Genomic DNA, 18,573 nt, shown 5'->3' with positions numbered 1-18,573 from the left:
CTTGCTCAAAGCAATTTCTATTTTCAATTCATTATAAAGTCGAGCCAAGTGTGCTGTATTAAACAATGACAACACTACAACAATTCTTAAGAAAAACAAAGACACCATCACTGACACAGGAAATCTACATGGTACAAGTCCCCTAGAAACAGAACTCATACCAGTCACAGCCTCTAATATAATAATCTTATGTCCTCACTGCCATAAAATCTGTTGCCAAATATGTTTTAATTTTTGTCAGAAGTCAACAGAGTATCCTCAGGGTAGGCAAGAAGGCTCTGGCTACTTTTGTGCATGATCTTCATCTACTTCTGTACATTGGCTTTGAATCCATCCTTATTTGTTGGTTTTGTCTGTCGTCTTCTAGATGTTTTGAATCTCCACTATCAGCATTTAAAAGGACAGTGAAAAGTCATTTATGTTCAGTATGTGATATGTCTTTAATGTAGTGGGGAAGATCCTCTGGATTCAAAATATCCTCCCCACTCCAATCCCTCATTCAAGTGTGCCACTAGCGCAGAGGGGGGGGAAATCAAAGCACTAGTCAGTGTCTATGTACAGTACCTTTAATAGTCTATGCTGTTTCTATTGCCAGTAAATGGTGCACAAGTTAGCTAAACCCAATCCTACAGCTTAGCTCTATTGACATCATTAATGACAGTCATGCACAAAGGGGGAAGTAAGTGAGACAGGAGTATAGTGTGTCAGTAAACCAAAGAAAACAAAACACATAGTTTAACAAAATTGCAATGATGAGTCCAGTGGTCAGTTGGAAACCAAGTTAAACAAGCATTTTGTAAAACTTTTGAATAGTTTTATCAGAAAGCAGACTTTCCAACACAAAAGCCCAAATTAATCCCTGCACAGTCACTTAAGACAGTGGACTCAGGATTCCACCCATGTAATAACCTAGATATTTTTATTACTGCCCGCCAGTCAGCAAAAAAAACAAACAAACCAAAAAAACTCCAAACACCAACCAACCAACCCAACCCAACCCACCCCAAAAGAGCTAATCAATCACAGAATCGTAGGACTGGAAGAGACTTTGAGAGATCATCTAGTCCAGTCCCCTGCACTCATGGCAGGACTAAGTATTATCTATACCATCCCTGACAGGTGTTTGCTCTTAAATATCTCCAATGATGGAGATTCCACAATCTCCCATGGTGATTTACTCCAGTGCTTAACAATCCTGACTGTTAGGACATTTTTCCTAATGTTCAATCTAAACCATCCTTGCTGCAATTTAAGCCCATTGTTTCTTGTTCTGTCCTTGGAGGTTAACAAGAAAAATTTTTCTCCCTCCTCCTTGCAACAACCTTTTTATGTACTTGAAAACTGTTATCACGTTCCGTCTCAGTCTTCTCTTCTTCAGACTAAACAAGCCCAATTTTTTCAATCTTTCCTCATAGGTCATGTTTCCTTCAACCTTTAATCATTTTTGTTGCTCTTCTCCATTTTTTCTCCAATTTGTCCACATCTTTCCTGAACCGTGGCACCCGGAACAGGACACAATACTCCAGCTGAAGCCTAATCAGCACGGAGTAGAACAGAAGAATTAGTTCTTGTGGCTTCCTTACAACACTCCTGTTAATACATCCCAAAGTGATGTTGGCTTTTTTTGTCCGCAAACTTTATAAGTGTACTCTCTACGCCATTATCTAAATCACTGATAAATATATTGAACAGAACTGGACCCACCACTGATCCCTCTGGGACCCCATTTGATATGCCCTTCCAGCTTGACTGTGAACCACTGATAACTGCTCTCTGGGAATGGTTTTCCAACCACTTACACACCCACCTTAGAGTGGCTCCATCTACATTGTGTTTCCCTAGTTTATTTATGAGAAAATCATGTGAGACAGTATCAAAAGTCTTACTAAAGTCAAGATATACCGCATCTACTGTTTCCCCCCATCCACAAGACTTGTTATCCAGTCAAAGAAAGCTATTAGATTGGTTTGACACAAATTGTTCTTGACAAAGCCATGCTGACTATTACTTAACACTTTACTATCTTCTAGGTGTTTGAAAATTGATTGCTTAATTATTTGCTCCATTATCTTTCCGGATACTGAAGTTAAAGTAACTGATCTGTAATTCCTTGGATTGTCCTTTTTTTCCTTTTTATATATGGGCACCATATTTGTCCTCTTCCAGTCCTCTGGAATCTGTCCAGTATTCTGTGACTTTTTAAAGATAATCGCTAATGGCTCAGATACCTCCTCAGTCAGCTCCTTGAGTAGTAGGATGTATTTCATCAGGCCCTGATAACTTGAAGACATCTATCTTGTCTAAGCAATTTTTAACATGTTCTTTCCCTATTTAATCACATTACACCATCATATATTAAGACAATTCATACATTATATTGCAAAATCAACCAACCTGCCCAAATAACATTCAAGTTTATGAATGATTTAAGATACATTCTTCCAGCAAGCACTTTTTTCTCAGTAGAAGGTTAACATCATGTGATCACTGACTTCTCTTACAAACTGCGAGTTCTCATATTACCGCTTTATACCCTGATCTTACAAAAGGAAACACATGAGCAGACCCCTGTGTAGCACACATTAGCACAGTCTGGCTTTGTCTTCCCCTAGTTGCCAGACAACAAATAGAGGGTTACGAGCAACCTACTGCCTATGAGCGAACACGCCTGGTCCCTTAGCTGAAGCAGTAGAGACTTATGCTTTTCAGTTGTACTGCTGATTTCTATAAAAGGCTTCAGAAGTGATCCTTTCAGTTACAGGGTGATAAGCCTAACTTCAGTACCAGGCAAATTCATTGAAACTATAGTAAATAACAGGATTATCAAACACATAGATAAACATCATATGTTGGGGGAAGAGTCAACACAGCTTTCGTCAAGAGGAATTATGCCTCATCAATCTATTTAAATTATTTGAGTGTGTCAACAAGCATGTGAACAAGGGTGATGCAATGGATATAGTGTATTTGGACTTTCAGAAAGCCTTTGACGAGGTCCCTCATCAAAGGCTCTTAAGCAAACGAAACAATCATGGAATAAAAGGGAAAGTTCTCTTATGGATCAGTAACTGGTTAAAGATAAGAAACAAAGGGTAGGAATATAAATGGTCAATTTTCACAATGGAAAGTGGTAAATAGTGGGGTCCCCCTGGGATCTGTACTGGGACTTACTTATTCATTTAAATGATCTGGAAAACAAGGTAAACAGCAAGGTGGCAAAGGTTGCAGACAATACTAAATTACTCAAGGTAGTAAGTCCAAAACAGTCTGTGAAGAGTTAAAATGGGATCTCACAAAATTGGGTTACTGGGAGACAAAATGGAAGATGAAATTCATTGTTGGAGTCATGGATAGTTCTCTAAAAAGATCTGCTCAATGAGCAGCGGCAGTCTAAAAAGCTAATAGAATGTTGGGAACCATTAGGAAAGAGACAGATAATAAAACTGAAAATATCAGAATGCTGCTAAATAAATCCATAGCACCCACAACTTGAATACTGTGGAACTCGAAAAGGTATACAGAAGGGCAACAAAAATTATAGGGGTATAGAATAGCTTCCAAAGGAGGATAGATTAAAAAGACTGAGACTGTTCATCTTAGAAAAGAGACGACTAAATGGGAGATATTATAGAGGTCTATAAAATCATAAATGGTGTGGAGAAAGTGAATAGGGAAGTGTTACTTAGCCCTTCACATAACACAAGAACAAGGGATCACTCAATGAAATTAGCAAGCAGCAGGTATACAACAAACAAAAGGAAATATTTCTTCACACAACACACAGTCAACCTATGGAACTCATTGCCAGGGAATGCTGTGAAGGCCAGAAGTACAACTTGGTTCAAAAAAGAATTAGATACGTTCATGGAGGACAGGTTAATCAATGGCTATTACTAAGGATTAGGTTAGGTCATGGTGATCATGGTAGTCACGGATTCCATGAATTTCAGAGACTTTGGTGACATTTTCCTGCTTCAGCACTGGGATGGCGGGGGCACCCAGACCCATTGGCCCGCAGCTGGGGAAACTGGAGCTCTAAGCTTCTGGGGCACCCAAGCTGTCAGTCACTGTGGGAGGTGCTAGACTCCCCACCCCCTGCAGTGACAATAGGGCTCTCTTCCCCTCCCCGCCTGCAGGGCACTTCAGTCCTCCACTTTGCCCATGAGGCCCCCACCATTATAATTTTTTTTTTAGTAAAAGTCACAGATAGGTCACAGGCTTCAATGAATTTTTGTTTATTGCCTGTGACCTGTCCATGACTTTTACTAAAAATAACTGTGACAAAATCTTAATCTTAGCTGTTAGCCAAGATGATCAGGGATACAATCCCATGCTCTGGGTGCCCCTAAACCTTTGACTGCCAGAAGGTGGGACTGGACAACAGGGGATGTATCACTCAATTGCCCTGTTCTTTTCATTCCTTCTGAAGCAGATGACACCAGCCACTGTTGGAAGACAGGATACTGGACTAGATGGATCATTGTATGGCATTCTTATGTTCTTAATCCAGTAATATCATCATAACTGCACCTGTGAGGATCCATTTGCAGGACGTGACCCTGAAAATCTATATGTGATTGTCAAAAAAATTCTGACTTGTATATTAAAGTAGACTTTTACTCCAGCTAGGTCCTAAACTTCAAGATGTAAGGGAACAGTCTGCGTGGTTGGCTGGCTTTCCAGGAACCTGCCACAGTGACTGGAGATGCAGGGTTTTCAGCTCTCTTCTCTACCACTGTCTCATGGTTGTCCCTCTGGACATGGTCACTAGAACCAGCAAAAATCACTGGACAACACACTGGTGTCCAAATAATCCTCTTAAAATGAAAACACCTTTTTCTCTAACCCAAAGTACTGAGTTGACTAGTTCTCAACTTTCCTTATATAGACAGAAGAACTTTTCTGTTTTTCAGTCTAGATTTTCTAACCTTGTATTTTTCTTTGCGGCTGCATACTACTTGACAAGTTGTAAGTTGTACTGACATCTATGCTCTGGTTTTCTCACATTCTACTTCACATATTTTACTTCCCTCTGCTTTCTCTTTCTGACACTTAGTTCTGTCTTGCTTCTTTCTGCTACATTTTAATTGTTGGCCTTCTGTTAACTTTGCTTTTTGTAAACTCCTCTTTTTCTTTCTCTTCTCCTTTTCCTTTTTGGAGAGTTGGAAACCACATAGGAAAACATTATCCATATGTAAATGACAAAGATTCTAACCGGACTTCGATTTTCTTTGGGAAGTTTTAGCAAATTATATTTTATCTAGGAATAGTTCAGCTCACTACACTTCTGGCTTGCTTTCCATGTTCCATATCAGGTACACAACAATTTCAACTAATACTGTTAAAATCATATTAATTCTCAATTCACGGCATATGCTCTCAAAACAAAGCCTGTATTTTTTAGAGAAAGGAAATAATAAGTTTCAAGAACTCATGGGATTTTTTTAATATACAAAAGCAAAAAAGAAAACATTTTGCACTACAGTCCACAATCATCAATGGCAAAACAGAAAGTATTCTAGGTGCTCCAAGGTACCAAGGAGGCCTGGATAGCTTGTTTAGAAGCATAAATACACCCCACATGCTGCAATAGGATCACACACTAGAAGAACAGTGGTAGTATATGTTTCTTCTTTTTTAGAAAAGCAGTAAAGTGCACTGCAGAATGCACAGTCCCCAGGATATTGTCCCAGTGCCTTTCCCTGGCACACTTTTGCAAACTCTTGGAAAGGGACTTAACTTTAGCACAGGGACTTAATTTTAGCACAGTATAGCCAAAGGAGGTCTTCAAGTGACACTTATGCAATCCCATTGTTTTTAACGAACTTGCACAGTTATAACTGGAACTTAAATAATTCTGTTCATGAGGCATAACAAGGAATAGAATCCATTCAAATTCAGTTGAGTTAGATCAGCAGGGATAACAGAAACAGTAAAATTTATGTTTTCTCCTATCACTAAATTCAACAGATAAGACTCTTAATGTACAGGAGTATAGTAAGAAAGCAACATGTTTACACAGTCATTTTCAGAAAAGAACCCCACTTTAATAATAGACCCCACTTTAAAAGCCTCAGTTTTGCCTAATAAAAATACTCATGTCTGAATTGTTTGTAGACAAGGTAGAATAATAAATTCATAGGCCACTATTTTCACACCTGAGTGCCATGAGTAAGGTTTGTACATCCAACTTTCTGCTCAGATCAAAGTTTCTCTAATCAATGGTTGTCTAAAGGCTCTATGTTTCAAACATTATGAATGGTCACAAGTCCATAGTAAGGTTGAGTACAGTTCTACTTTCAGGGGGCATGTGATTTAGAGTATGATTTAGGTAGGGATCATGTGTGAGATTCATGATAAGAATTATATATATGGTTCACCATGATCAAGGGTTTTCTGGCATGTGTGAGGACAAAATGTATTATATATATATACACACACATCTATATACACAATATATCTGAAAAGCTAAAATATAGGAATATGGAATGCCATTTAAATGAATCATATCACCTTCTCAGATGGTGAAAAATAGGCAAAGAGTCTGTCAATGAAATAGAGTTGTTTTAAACTCTCGTAGAAGACTAGGTGACAATAATTTGGCAGGACCTCTACAAGAAAATTAAAAATAAATTGACCTGGATGTTTTGTGTTAGTAGGAAAGGTTTCTGTTTCTAAATTGACAAATGTAAAAGCAACCTCAAAAGCTTCTGCAGAAAATATTTTTTCTCCAATTCAATCATTACAGGCTAGGTTTGATGCATTCAAGTCCAAATTAGATTTGGCCTCTTCTAAAATGGTTAATCTTGAACAGTGAACAGAATCTCTTGGGGGAAGAAAACCTCTGGAAGCTTTTGATAAGATTATCGAATTACAAACACAGAATGCTAGTATGAAATCTTTAAGTGGAATTTTGATTAAGGATAGTGGGCCAGATCCTGATCTGGCGTGAAATCAGCATTCTGCAATTGACTTCAATGGAGCTATAATGATTTACAGCAGCTGGGAAACTGACCCAGTACTTCTGTATGCAGGAAACTTGAAGCTATGGGAAACTTTCCGAAAGACTATAATAGTAGAATTATTGGAATTCTTGAAAATAGGGGTGGTATTGAGCTTTTTGCATTTTTTATTGGATTTGCTACATTTGAAATCCCATTCCAAGCTAGATTTATTTGTTGTGTATTCTAATTAAATCTTTATTAAATTCTACAGTATCTAGCCCTACTTTTTGTGCTAGAAGTTTTATTTTAACTTTCAGATCACTATAGGAGTGTGAATGAGATACAAATTTGGTTTGGATATTAAAACGTAATATTATGATACCGTCCCCAAGTTCCTGGCCTGCCCTCCTCAAAATGTAGTTCTCTAGATTCAGGTAAAGCCATTTAAGCTTATAAAAACATGGTTTCAGTTCATTTGGTGTTGCTTAGGTACATAACCAACATCCACTGAAGTAAATGGGAGTCTTCCCACTAACTTCAATGAGCTTCAGATCAAACCTTAAATCTTTAGGTACCCTACTTCAATTTTGAGCAGAACTTGGATGGACTACAGATAGATTTTAAAAAAATTATGTTTAAGTCAACTGCACAGTTGAATAAAAAGTTAAGGCTTCGATTCAACTAAGTATATGTTCAAGCACTTGGCTAAACTGGGCCCTATATGAGGATGAAAGTGTTCTGGAGAATTCTATACTACTGGAGTATGATTAACTGATTGGGCTTCTTTCCGTGTGCATGCACATACACACACACTCCTAACTGATGTTGCATGTGCCTCAGCCATGGAAGAGGATCTGGACCTGGCTGTTTGGACATTACTGAAAACATTAAAGCCTCTGGGGGGGAGGAACCCTAACACATTAGCTCTGTTCCTACAAATAACACCGTCAGGAGTTACTTCTGGTAATTACGCCAAATTGCACAGAAGGTCAGATAAATTTAAATGTCTGTAGAGCCTGATTAATAGTGCATACAGTATTTACTAGTTTTAGCGCATATTATACATTTAAAAAAGAAAAATAAACAGAACCAGAAGTTGGTATCTGACAGTTCTACTGTATGTATGATTTGTTAACTTAACATGCAGTTTCTGTCACTCAAGCATATTATGACTTGTTTAACGAGTGAACAACTGTGACTGATTTTTGAATTAATACAAACATCAGTACAATCTGGAGGATGCCACATTTTGTATTGGCTGACAGGAGTGCTATTTGTTTGCTTTTACTGCTCAGTATTGCTTTGGTGTTAAACTAACTGAGTCCTGTAGGCTTCTATTTTTAAGGAAGAAACTAATGTTATTTAAAGGTTGGGTCTTTTGATTTCAGTCCTCAAATAGTTTTCAGCTATTCTTGTTGAACTTGTTCCAGGCACACAATTGCATTTTTTCCATCCTTCAACTAACAAAGTGTAAAATGTTTCATGGGTAAACCAAAACAATAATAAGCATACATTATATGAAAATATGATGTATATATATTTCAATTCTATAAAATTTAAGTCAATGTATTGATTCATTTTCTATTCAGCAAAATCTTGTAAAAGTTTGAACACTGACAAAGACATTACCACTTCAATATGTTAAATGTTGTTAGGGATGTGATCTATATCCTATAAGAACTCTATTTGTTAACAAATAGTAGTATTTTTCAAACACAGAAATTTACCTTTGACTAACTAACAATCAACTTGAGTACTATTACTATTCGATCCACCAGCTAACCTTCCTTCATTCCATGGAGCGCTCAAGCTGAATGCTGTGATATATTGATATTCAGTATTATTTCTGTGGAATAAAATATACAAATATCCAGCAAGTGGAGCTATCATGACTTATTATTTGTGCCTACCTCGGTGTTTGCTCTGTACTAGACACAGAAGTACACACAGTCCCTGCACCAAGGAACCTAAGGTGATTACCCATAGGCATAAAGTGACATGTTTAAGTGTTTGCAGAATCATGGATGTAAACAGACAGATACAAAGAACCTGGGGGGCGGGGGGGCTCAGTGTTTTCTGCTTTATGTCTTTGTTTGGGTATAAGAAAGATTGTTGGTGTTTTTGGCTAATGTTAATATTGGTTTGTTTGTTGTTTGCTAGATAGTGTTTACTTCCTCCAAAGTTATGCAGATTTGGTACAATTGTCTGAACTGGCTCTGTTGTTTAAGTAAGAAAAAAAGTTACAGATTCCACAGTCTCTAACCCTGTTTCTTTGTGAGCATTCACACAATGTCCCCTCACCAGTACATAGAATATGTTAAATGCTACTGGGTAAGTGTTTAAAATATAGACAGGTTTCAGAGTAACAGCCGTGTTAGTCTGTATTCGCAAAAAGAAAAGGAGTACTTGTGGCACCTTAGAGACTAACCAATTTATTAGAGCATAAGCTTTCGTGAGCTACAGCTCACTTCATCAGATGCATATAATATAGACAGATCATCAATGAGCTGAGTTTTTGTGAGGTTTTCTTGGTTTTCTTTATTTTTAAAGTACCATTTACCAACAACAAATTTCAAGTATTAATGTCTGGGTCTTTATTTGGTACAAACTATAGGGCTCAGCTGTAGCATTAAGCTATACACCACAGCAGGCAGCAACATGAGGACACAACCACCCAGTTAAAGATCCCAGAGGCACTAGTCCTGAGGCAAATATACTCCTTCCATGAGCCCAGCTGAGAGGTGATTAGCCACTGCATTACCACTGGAGAAGTACAATGTGGCTCCCTCACAGAGCCACCTCCACTGTAGCCTCATGCCTTCACCGGGCATTTTATAGGCACTACCTAAGGGATCACAATCATGGCCACTGTGTCAGGATGCTGCACAGAAATTCAAGGAGTGGTAAAACCCCTGAATAATTTTTACAACGTATGTTTGTATTCTAATTATTATCTGTAGAAATTATGGTCTTCTGATTAAGACGCTGCACTGGAATTCTAGGTCCTCTTCCTAGCTGTCACGTGCTTCCTGTGTAATCTCGGACAAATCATTTAGGTAAGGCTGTCATTTCTTTTTTTAAATCAACACAGTCATAGTTTTTCACATGGTGTTATAGTATCCTGATAACTATTTTTTCAGGATGCCTGAAATGTTCCAATTTTTCATTTCGCCAATTAAAACATTTGGGGTTTTTTTTTATACTTACATAATGTTTGTTCAAGACAATTTGTTACACTGGTATAAGTTGTTTTGTGCACCAGTGTTTCAATCCCATTATGCAGCAAGCACACATTTCATGCCTACATAAATATTAACAAGTTTTCAGCATTTCAAAATGTGGGAGAGTTTGGGGCTCTCCTGAGTCCCCACCAGATCCTACTTCAAGTTGTTTATAATGTCCCCCCTCCAAGTTCATAGCATATGCGGGGTTCTCTAAGCAAAACAAACTAAACAAAGGTCCTTTTCTCTCTGTTTCCATTATAAGAGATGGGAAATGAATAACAGAAAAGAAAGGCAAAGGTGGCAGTCTTTCAGGAGTCAGCCCTTTGGGCTTGTGCTCTAACTTATTTATTTATTTATTTATTAATAAAACGTCAGCTCAAACTTGGAATTCAGAGTGGCCACTTATTGTCCTCCCCCCCCACACACACACACCCTTTTTTAACCAGGTCAGACATCTTGGGCCTGATTTTTAGAAGGACCCACAACTCCACTTGAAGTCAAACAGGGCAATGGTTGGTTAGCACGTCTGAAGATTGGGCCCAGGGTGTCCAAGGCTAGACACACAGACACACAGAACAAGTGGACACTTGAAAAATTTGGCCTTAATCTCTCTGGACCAAATTTTCAAAAGAGCTCAGCAGCTACGGTGTACTGAGCACTTCTGAAAGTCTGTCCACTTCATTTAAGTACCTATCCAGTTTCTTTCTGTTTGTGAGGTACAGACATACTATTATGAAGAGAGTGTAAAAAAGCAAATATCTGTTTAAAAGGCTTTATTTTTTAAACTATATTAAAGATTAAAACATACCATGTAAGAGAAAATTCAGATTATTGCTTACTTTAGTATTACAGTGCTATTAATCCGTACTTATATCGAGTGCTAATATTGTATGTAATTATTGAATGACAAAAGTAATACAATTATTATTGTGTGCTTATATTGAACATAGATTATACCCAGCAGATAACTACGTAATAGTTCCTATGGATGCTCTGAGTTATTTTATCATGAAAGTTATTTCTTAGCACTGCTAAAATACAGTTTATACAATTTGGTTCTTTGATGGTATTCATTACATGGCTAAACATAAGAAGTCAGTATCTGGTGTTTGGCCATATAATGAAAATGACTATTCATCACACTCCAACTTTTAATAAGGAGAGAATCAAAGCCACAAATACTTGCTATTAATAAGTACTTGTATAATGTTTCAAGGCAGTTACAGCTGCTAACCATGTGATCTAAGAGCAAAAAGGGTGCTTTCCAAACTCAGCTATGCATTCTTAAATTATACTCACATACCATGTTATATACAGGATGTCTTGATTTTTTGAGATTATACGGAGTCTCAAGAAACTTTGCAGAACTGTATAACTATGCCTTTTTTTAAAAAAAATCTAAAATTAGCTTGCCTTAAATATCAGAACCAATGGAAGTGTAAATCAGACTTTATGAATAATTAGAGAGCTTTGTTTCATTTCTAAATAGGGAGGTATCAGATGATAAATAAGGATCCATATTGTCTTAGGAAATAATATGAATCTCTATTTGACTTTCAGACCTCAGTATTTGTTTTTCCCTTCTTAACTGCATGGCTATTTTGAATATTTCAAATGTGGGTTTGTTTTATGCAAATACTTATGCACCCGATGAAGTGGGCTGTAGCCCATGAAAGCTTATGCTCTAATAAATTTGTTAGTCTCTAAGGTGCCACAAGTACTGTTCTTTTTGCGGATACAGACTAACACGGCTGCTACTCTGAAACCTGTCATTTAAAATCTGTTACTACTTTTACATTAAACAGATTATCTAGTAATATAATCAGAAATGAATGGGTCCCCTATGCAGCTAAAATTCTAACCTAGTACTGCCTACTGTAGCACTATGTTCAAATGTTCTAAATTTTGGTTGGTTGGTTTTTTACTGCACGTGTAAAAATAGAGGAGTATGTAAGCTTACGAGGTACTCAGAGACCAGCACCAAGAGAAACAGAGACAAGAGAGCAGAAGAACTGTGTTTATATTGCAATTCCCATCCCCCTGGACACAGATGCTCCTCCTTTTAGAAATTGAGACTGTTGCCCTTTCTTTTGCCTGTACTGTGGCTTCAGTGACATAATTTTTCAGTGCCAATGAAACTCAGATGTGTGTAATCTACTGCTTATTTTAAGCTTCAGTGAGCATATGAGATGACCATGCACCTAGAGACAGGAGAGAGGAATAAGAGTTCAGAGAAGGAAAGGAAACTGCTTTGGGTGAGTTCATTTCTGAAAGAACTCTTACTTTTTTCAACTGCAAGTTACAAAGAAAAATCAGTATGGGAGGGCAGATTTTCAGCAATGATTTTCAAATATCTTTGAAAACATCCCCCCTTTCTTTCTGTTCGAAGTTTATGATGCCAGTATGTGCAACCCCATGCATTCAAAAATCATAAATCAAGATTTTCAAAATCGTAAGACTGGCTTTAAAACACACCGGATTTTTAAAAATAATAAAATCTGGGTTCTTTGTATTTGCCTTCTGATACTTAAGCCTTTAGGATTCACATTTTCAAGTTTTTGTCCACAAACCATTGAGACTGAAACTTACTGTTTTCTGACAAAATCTGAGATTTTCACATAAACCAAATGATTTCAGAAATTAGGACTTTAAGAGACACATCAAATATCACAAGACTTATTAAAAGATTGCAAGAAAAGGAAACACTGTGATTCGTCTTCAGCTCAGACCTCTCGCTAGGTCGGGGTGGGCAAACTTTTTGGCCTGAGGGCCACATCTGGGTATGGAAATTGTATGGCAGGCCATGAATGCTCATGAAATTGGTGTTTGGGGTGCGGGAGGGTGAGGGCTCTGGGATGGGGCTGAGGATGAGGGGTTGGGGGTGCAGGAGGGTGCTCTGGGCTGGGACCAAGGAGTTTGGAGGGCAGGAGGGGGATCAGGACTGGGGCAGGGGGTTGGGGCATGGGAGGGGGTCAGAGGTGCAGGCTCTGGGTGGTGCTTAGATCAAGCAGCTCCCAGAAACAGCAGCATGTCCTCCTCTCCACCTCCTATGTGGAGGCGTGGCCAGGTGGGTCTGCACACTGCCCCATCTGCAGGTGCCACCCCTGCACCTCCCATTGGCTGTGGTTCCCGGCCAATGGGAGCTGCAGGCGCAGCACTTGGGGCGGGGGAAGGGAGTGGAGCTCCCTGGCTGCCCCTACGCATTAGAGCCGGAGGAGAGACATGCGGCTGCTTTTGGGAGCCATGCGAAACCATGGCACACACAGAGCGGGGCAAGCCCCCGACCCCACTCCCCAGCAGGAGCTCGAAGGTCGGATTAAAATGTCTGAAAGGCCGGATGCGGCCCCCGGGCCATAGTTTGCCCACCCCTGCACTAGGTCCTCACATCCAGACTATGTCTGAATTGTGCCAATTCTTTCTGCATCACATCTAACATATTACTTTTCCAAATCAGCCACACAGCTAAAATTCACAGCCAAGCTTTCATTATCTCACATCTCGATTACTGCAACATTCTTCTCTCTGGCCTTGAGAAATGCAAGCTTGCCCTGCTCATAGCCATCAGAATGCTGCTGCAAAGATAATTGTCCTAGTCCATAGCCTTGACCATGTGACCCCTCTTACTGAAACCCTCCACTGACTCCCCCTTCTCTATTGCATCAAATATATGCTACTTGTATTTACTTTTAAGGCCCTTCATAGTCAATCCCCACCCTCCCTATTATCTTTCATTCCTATAAAGCTGTTGATACATGCCTGTGAATGACCCATGATGCCAGCCTCTAATGCCAGTTTTGTGCAGAAAAAAACTCGGTCCTTTATATTTTAGGTCATTGGGATGTTGTTTTAATTTTTAATGGAAAAGGTTTTCCTTTCCACGACCATGCTGAATGTTTTTTTTAAAAAAGGAAGTTACGTTTCCAGCCAGTAGGAGTGGTTTGAAGACACTGGCAGCTGGATAGCATCTTGGATGGAGATGAAATGATCAACCTCGACCTTTAAGTATTAGGCGTGGAATAATTAGATTTCAATCTTTAAATCTCAGTAATACTAGATTTTTCCTTTAATCCAAAACACTATCAAACTATTTTCATCATTAATAAGCAAAATGTATAGAAAGGGCATTTTTAATACACAAAAAGGGTTTTTGTCTAACATGATTGTGTGCACGTGTGAATGCACACCATAGGATCTTGTAAAAAATTTAGTATTTCATTACACTCAAAGAAATACTGAGAAGATATTATTATATATGATTATCAAATTCTGTGATATTATTTCTGAATCGTCTCTAAAACTCACTTTTACATATTATATTTTTAATTAAGTCAAGCGCTGAGCATTATTTATTTCCTATTAATGCATACATTTAAATTAATTAAAAAAATTAAAAATACTGAATATATAATGCTGTTTTCTGTTATTCATGAAATACAAAAATCAAATGTTTCCAAGCCTAGTCATTGGCTAGATTCCCCTGTACGATTAACACATTCCATTCAAACACAATCAATTTTAATGACTTATTTCTGTCAAGTGGGAGAAGTGCACTTTATATAAATAAAGAATACAAAATGGCTAATCTCTGTTATGACATTTATCTTCATGAATGTGGAGAAGAGATATAACTCAAGTATGGCATCACCATTAGCGGATTATCGTATCTCTGCCTCTCCCCATAAGTGAAGACAGATTTCATAAAAGATCTGCCATTCATGAATGCTTTATCTACACTAGGTACAGTATGTTTAGTGGAATTTGCATAAAGAAGTCTGTCGGAGATCGCGATTGACTGGGACATCCACTAGGATTGACAAGTCGATCGCAATCAACCGGTTGGTGACCACTGCAAACACAGTATTTGCTGCCTTTTTTTTTTTGCATTTTGGTCTCCACTTACTTCCAGTCCCACATGCTAACCAGTTGATCAGTAAGGCCGTAACTCTGATGTTCATATCTTTGAGGTTCTATTGTACCTCATAAGGGGGCTGTGAGTGTCAGTTAGTGTATTGAACATAAAAAGTGCTATAAAATCCTAAAAACACTGGGAAAAAAGAAAAAAGAAAGTCCTGGATGTCTCATGCAGAGCGAGCACCCAATCATGGCACTGAAAATAGCGACACTTTTACAAATTCTGGCCTTCATATCTATTTTCTCATAGGTAAGATGAGGGTAAAAATACTTTTCTGTCTCCTAGAGTTGTGAAAATAGATCCCTGCCTTTGCCACAGACTCACTATGTGATATCAAGCAAGTCTCTTAAACACAATTTTTGGCAGGTGGTCACTATTGTGTGTTTGTCATTTTCTGGGTGCCCAATATAAAATACCAGGGGGCACTCATTTTCAGAAGTGCAGCTGAACACTCATCTCTACCTGAAGTCAATGGGAACTGTAAATACTCAGTATCTTCTTCCTCAGTTAAGCAGTGTGGTCAAGGTTGGGAGTCCAGGGGTCCGAAATTCTAATCCTGGATCTGCCCCTGATTTACTATGTTCTTTGTGTCAGTTTCCCCTTCCGTAAAATGGAAATAATAATGCATTAATTTTTGTAAGGCACTTTTATGCCATAGCAATGTACTCTATAAAAAAAGACCATGAAAAAATGAACAATTCTGTATTCAGTGCAGGGTTTGGATGGCGTGTAGTAAATAAGGCTGAAGATCAGAAATTGAATTATGAGAGAAAAAGAAAAATTGAATTAGATGCCTTGATCACTGAACACTGTCCATCCTGTGTTTTGAATGAGATGGAAAAAATAGTATGTGATTATCTAATTAAAAAGTATGTGACAATGCACGTTCCAAGGGACCAGAATTTATATGGTCCATTCTACCCTAATTCTAGCCTTTCCCAACTTTCAAGCGCTTGACTTTGCAATAACTTTTGAAATGTATTTTTTGGTATGTAATGATACATAGGTTTAAAGTTGAACCAACATATGATTAATGGATATTTTGGAGGGGTGCATTTCTATAAAGCTATAGGTGTGGCTTGTGGTGCTAAACACTTATGAAAAATAATGGTAGTCTTCTTCAGTAAAGTGTTCAGTAAAATTTAGTTTGTCATATAAAACACTTGGAGAAATGGCACTAACAAATTAAAATGTCCAAAACAAAATATTTATGGGAATCGAGTGAAATACAAGGTGAACGGGTGAGTTGAGCTTTCATTGTGGTCCAGTGGTCTACCGAACACCCTAGCCCTGCCCCTTCCCTGAGGTCCCACCCCCCGCTCACTACATTTTCCCCTCCCTCAGTGGCTTGCTCTCCCCCACCAGCTGGGGTGCGAGCTCTGAGGTGGGGCTGGGATTGAGGGGTTTGGGGGGGCTCAGGGCAGGGGCAGGTACTTGGGCTCGGGGCGTGGGCTTACCTCGGGCAGCTCCCAGTCAGCAGCGTAGCGGGGCTAAGGCAGGCTTCCTGCCTGTTCTGGCTCCATGCTGTGTGACCTGGAAGCGACCTGCAGGTCTGGCTTCTAGGCCGGGTTGGGGGGGGGGAGGCGGAGCAGGAGGCTCCGCGCGCTGCTCTTGCTCGCAGGCACCGCCCCCCCAGGTCCCATTGGCTGCAGTTCCCGACCAATGGGAGTACAGAGCCAGTGCTCAGGGCAGGGGCAGCACATGGAGCCCTGTAGCCCCCCGCCTAGGAGCCGGACTTGCTGCTGGCCGCTTCCAGGGCACAGCGCAGTGCCAGGATAGGTAGGGACTAGCCTGTCTTAGACCCTCCGCATCACTGACCGGACTTTTAACGCCCGGTCGGCAGTGCTGACCAGAGCCACCAAGGTCCCTTTTTGATGGGGCGTTCTGGTCGAAAACCTGGCAAACCTATCCAGTTTTTGTGGGCATTTGACCTTGTTTTTCATTTCAATACAACCTGAAGAAGAGCTCAGTGTTGCTCGAAAGCTTGTCTCTTTTACCAACAGAAGTTGGTCCAAAAAAAGATATTACCTCACCTGCTTTGCCTAAAAGTGGTTGTACTGAGCTAGATATGATGTTAGGACCCCAAACTGGAGGGGTTGTATATTTCCAAGCCATAAGTCTACAATTATATTTCACTAAAGAAATTCTGGGTTATTGTTCACCATTTAACAACGCATATACCAGCTGTATTCATTTTGTTTAAGGAAACAACTTACTCTTTTGTAAGTAAGCAATGGTCCCTACAGCTAAGCTATTTCTCAATGCAAGAAGAAAAGTCTTCTACTACACATCTCCCTTTAAATAAAAAAAAGTTGTCTGACATTTTCACTCCTACGTTAGACACTTTGCAAAATAAAAAATTAGGCTTTGCTCTACCCATCCTTCGCTTAGGGAAGCAAAGTAAGAAATCCCCAGGGACGCACGTTTTCACTCTTCTTCTAGCGGCACCCCCCGCCCGGCAATATTTGGTGGGTTGGGTCCTACTCTTTATTTTTCATTAGCAGGACTCGGGGTTCGCAATAGGGTAGCTTTGGGCAACAGCACGTCGCCGGAGGGCATGAAGAGAAGTGGGTCCCTGTCTCCCCTGCAGTGCTCACCACACCCCAAGGGCATCGCCAGGTGGGACACAGGCTGGGCTGGGGGACTCGAAGAAGAGCCGGTGCAGCACCCCCAGTTCCAGCCCCTTTGCTCCCTCCCGCTCGTCTCTCAGTCCGGTGTGGGAGCAGGGAAGGACCCGCCCCTCCTATGGGAAGCCAAGCTGGGCGGCGGGGCGAGGAAGAGACCTCGGCGTTTGACAGCTCCCTCCCCGCTTCCCACCCCCAGCGCTGGCCCGGCCACCCCATCCCGGCAGCAGCCCGGACCCACCTGGGGGGCTCGTCATCGTCCCGCCGCAGGCCGCGGCCCGTTGCCTCCCTCTCCGCAGGGCAGGTGGAGGCCGGGGGCGCGCTCAGCCAGCCGCGTCGCTCCGGCCCCAGCAGCAGAGACGCCCCCTCTTCAGCCACCGCGGAAGCACCGACCTGCCGCTGCAGCCCCCGCCCGCCCCCTCGCGCGGGTCCCGCTCCGTCCGCTGGGGGAAGTTCGGCTCCCGCGCTGGCTGCAAAAGTGAAACTCCCGCCCAAGGCTGGACGCGGGCCCTGCTTCCTCCTGTCGAGCTGAGGAGACGGCGCCCTTCCGAGGGCCCGGCGCCCCCAAGCCGTGGCGACCCGCTCTCCTGCACTGCCGGGGAAAGGGGAGAGGGTGCGGCCGGGGTGCGGGTAGTATCGCTCGGGCTTTGGTCCGGCGCACGCCCGCCTCCTTTTAAACCAAAGGCGAGTTCCTTTGAGAATCGCCTTCCTCAACCGAACCCCTCTGCAGCCCTCCCAGCCCCAGCGAAAGGGATGCTGCCCTCGTTTGGCAACGGGTCCTGCTTTCCATCCCACCCCAGGACTCCCATTCAGCTTCAGCGGTAGCTTGTGGCACGCAGGGAACAAACAGAGGGCCACAGGCGTGTGTA

At 40.8% G+C, this 18,573-nt stretch overlaps 1 protein-coding gene across 1 annotated transcript in view; it reads right to left on the bottom strand.

Annotated features, from left to right (window-relative positions):
- The window catches only part of BANK1 (B cell scaffold protein with ankyrin repeats 1), a 304,009-nt gene extending 285,938 nt beyond the window's left edge, over positions 1 to 18,071 (bottom strand). Inside the window, exon 1 of the mRNA XM_084625875.1 lies at positions 17,946 to 18,071. Coding sequence (XP_084482001.1) covers positions 17,946 to 17,961 — 16 coding nt within the window. The 5' untranslated portion in view covers positions 17,962 to 18,071. The remainder of the gene's footprint in view (positions 1 to 17,945) is intronic.
- Positions 18,072 to 18,573: the final 502 nt, after the last annotated feature.

This window comes from Lepidochelys olivacea, assembly GCF_965140295.1.
Source record: "Lepidochelys olivacea isolate rLepOli2 genome assembly, chromosome: 4".
Lineage (NCBI taxonomy): Eukaryota > Metazoa > Chordata > Testudines > Cheloniidae > Lepidochelys > Lepidochelys olivacea.
The sequence above is the reverse complement of the archived record's forward strand: the minus strand, read 5'-3'. Positions and strand labels throughout refer to the sequence as shown.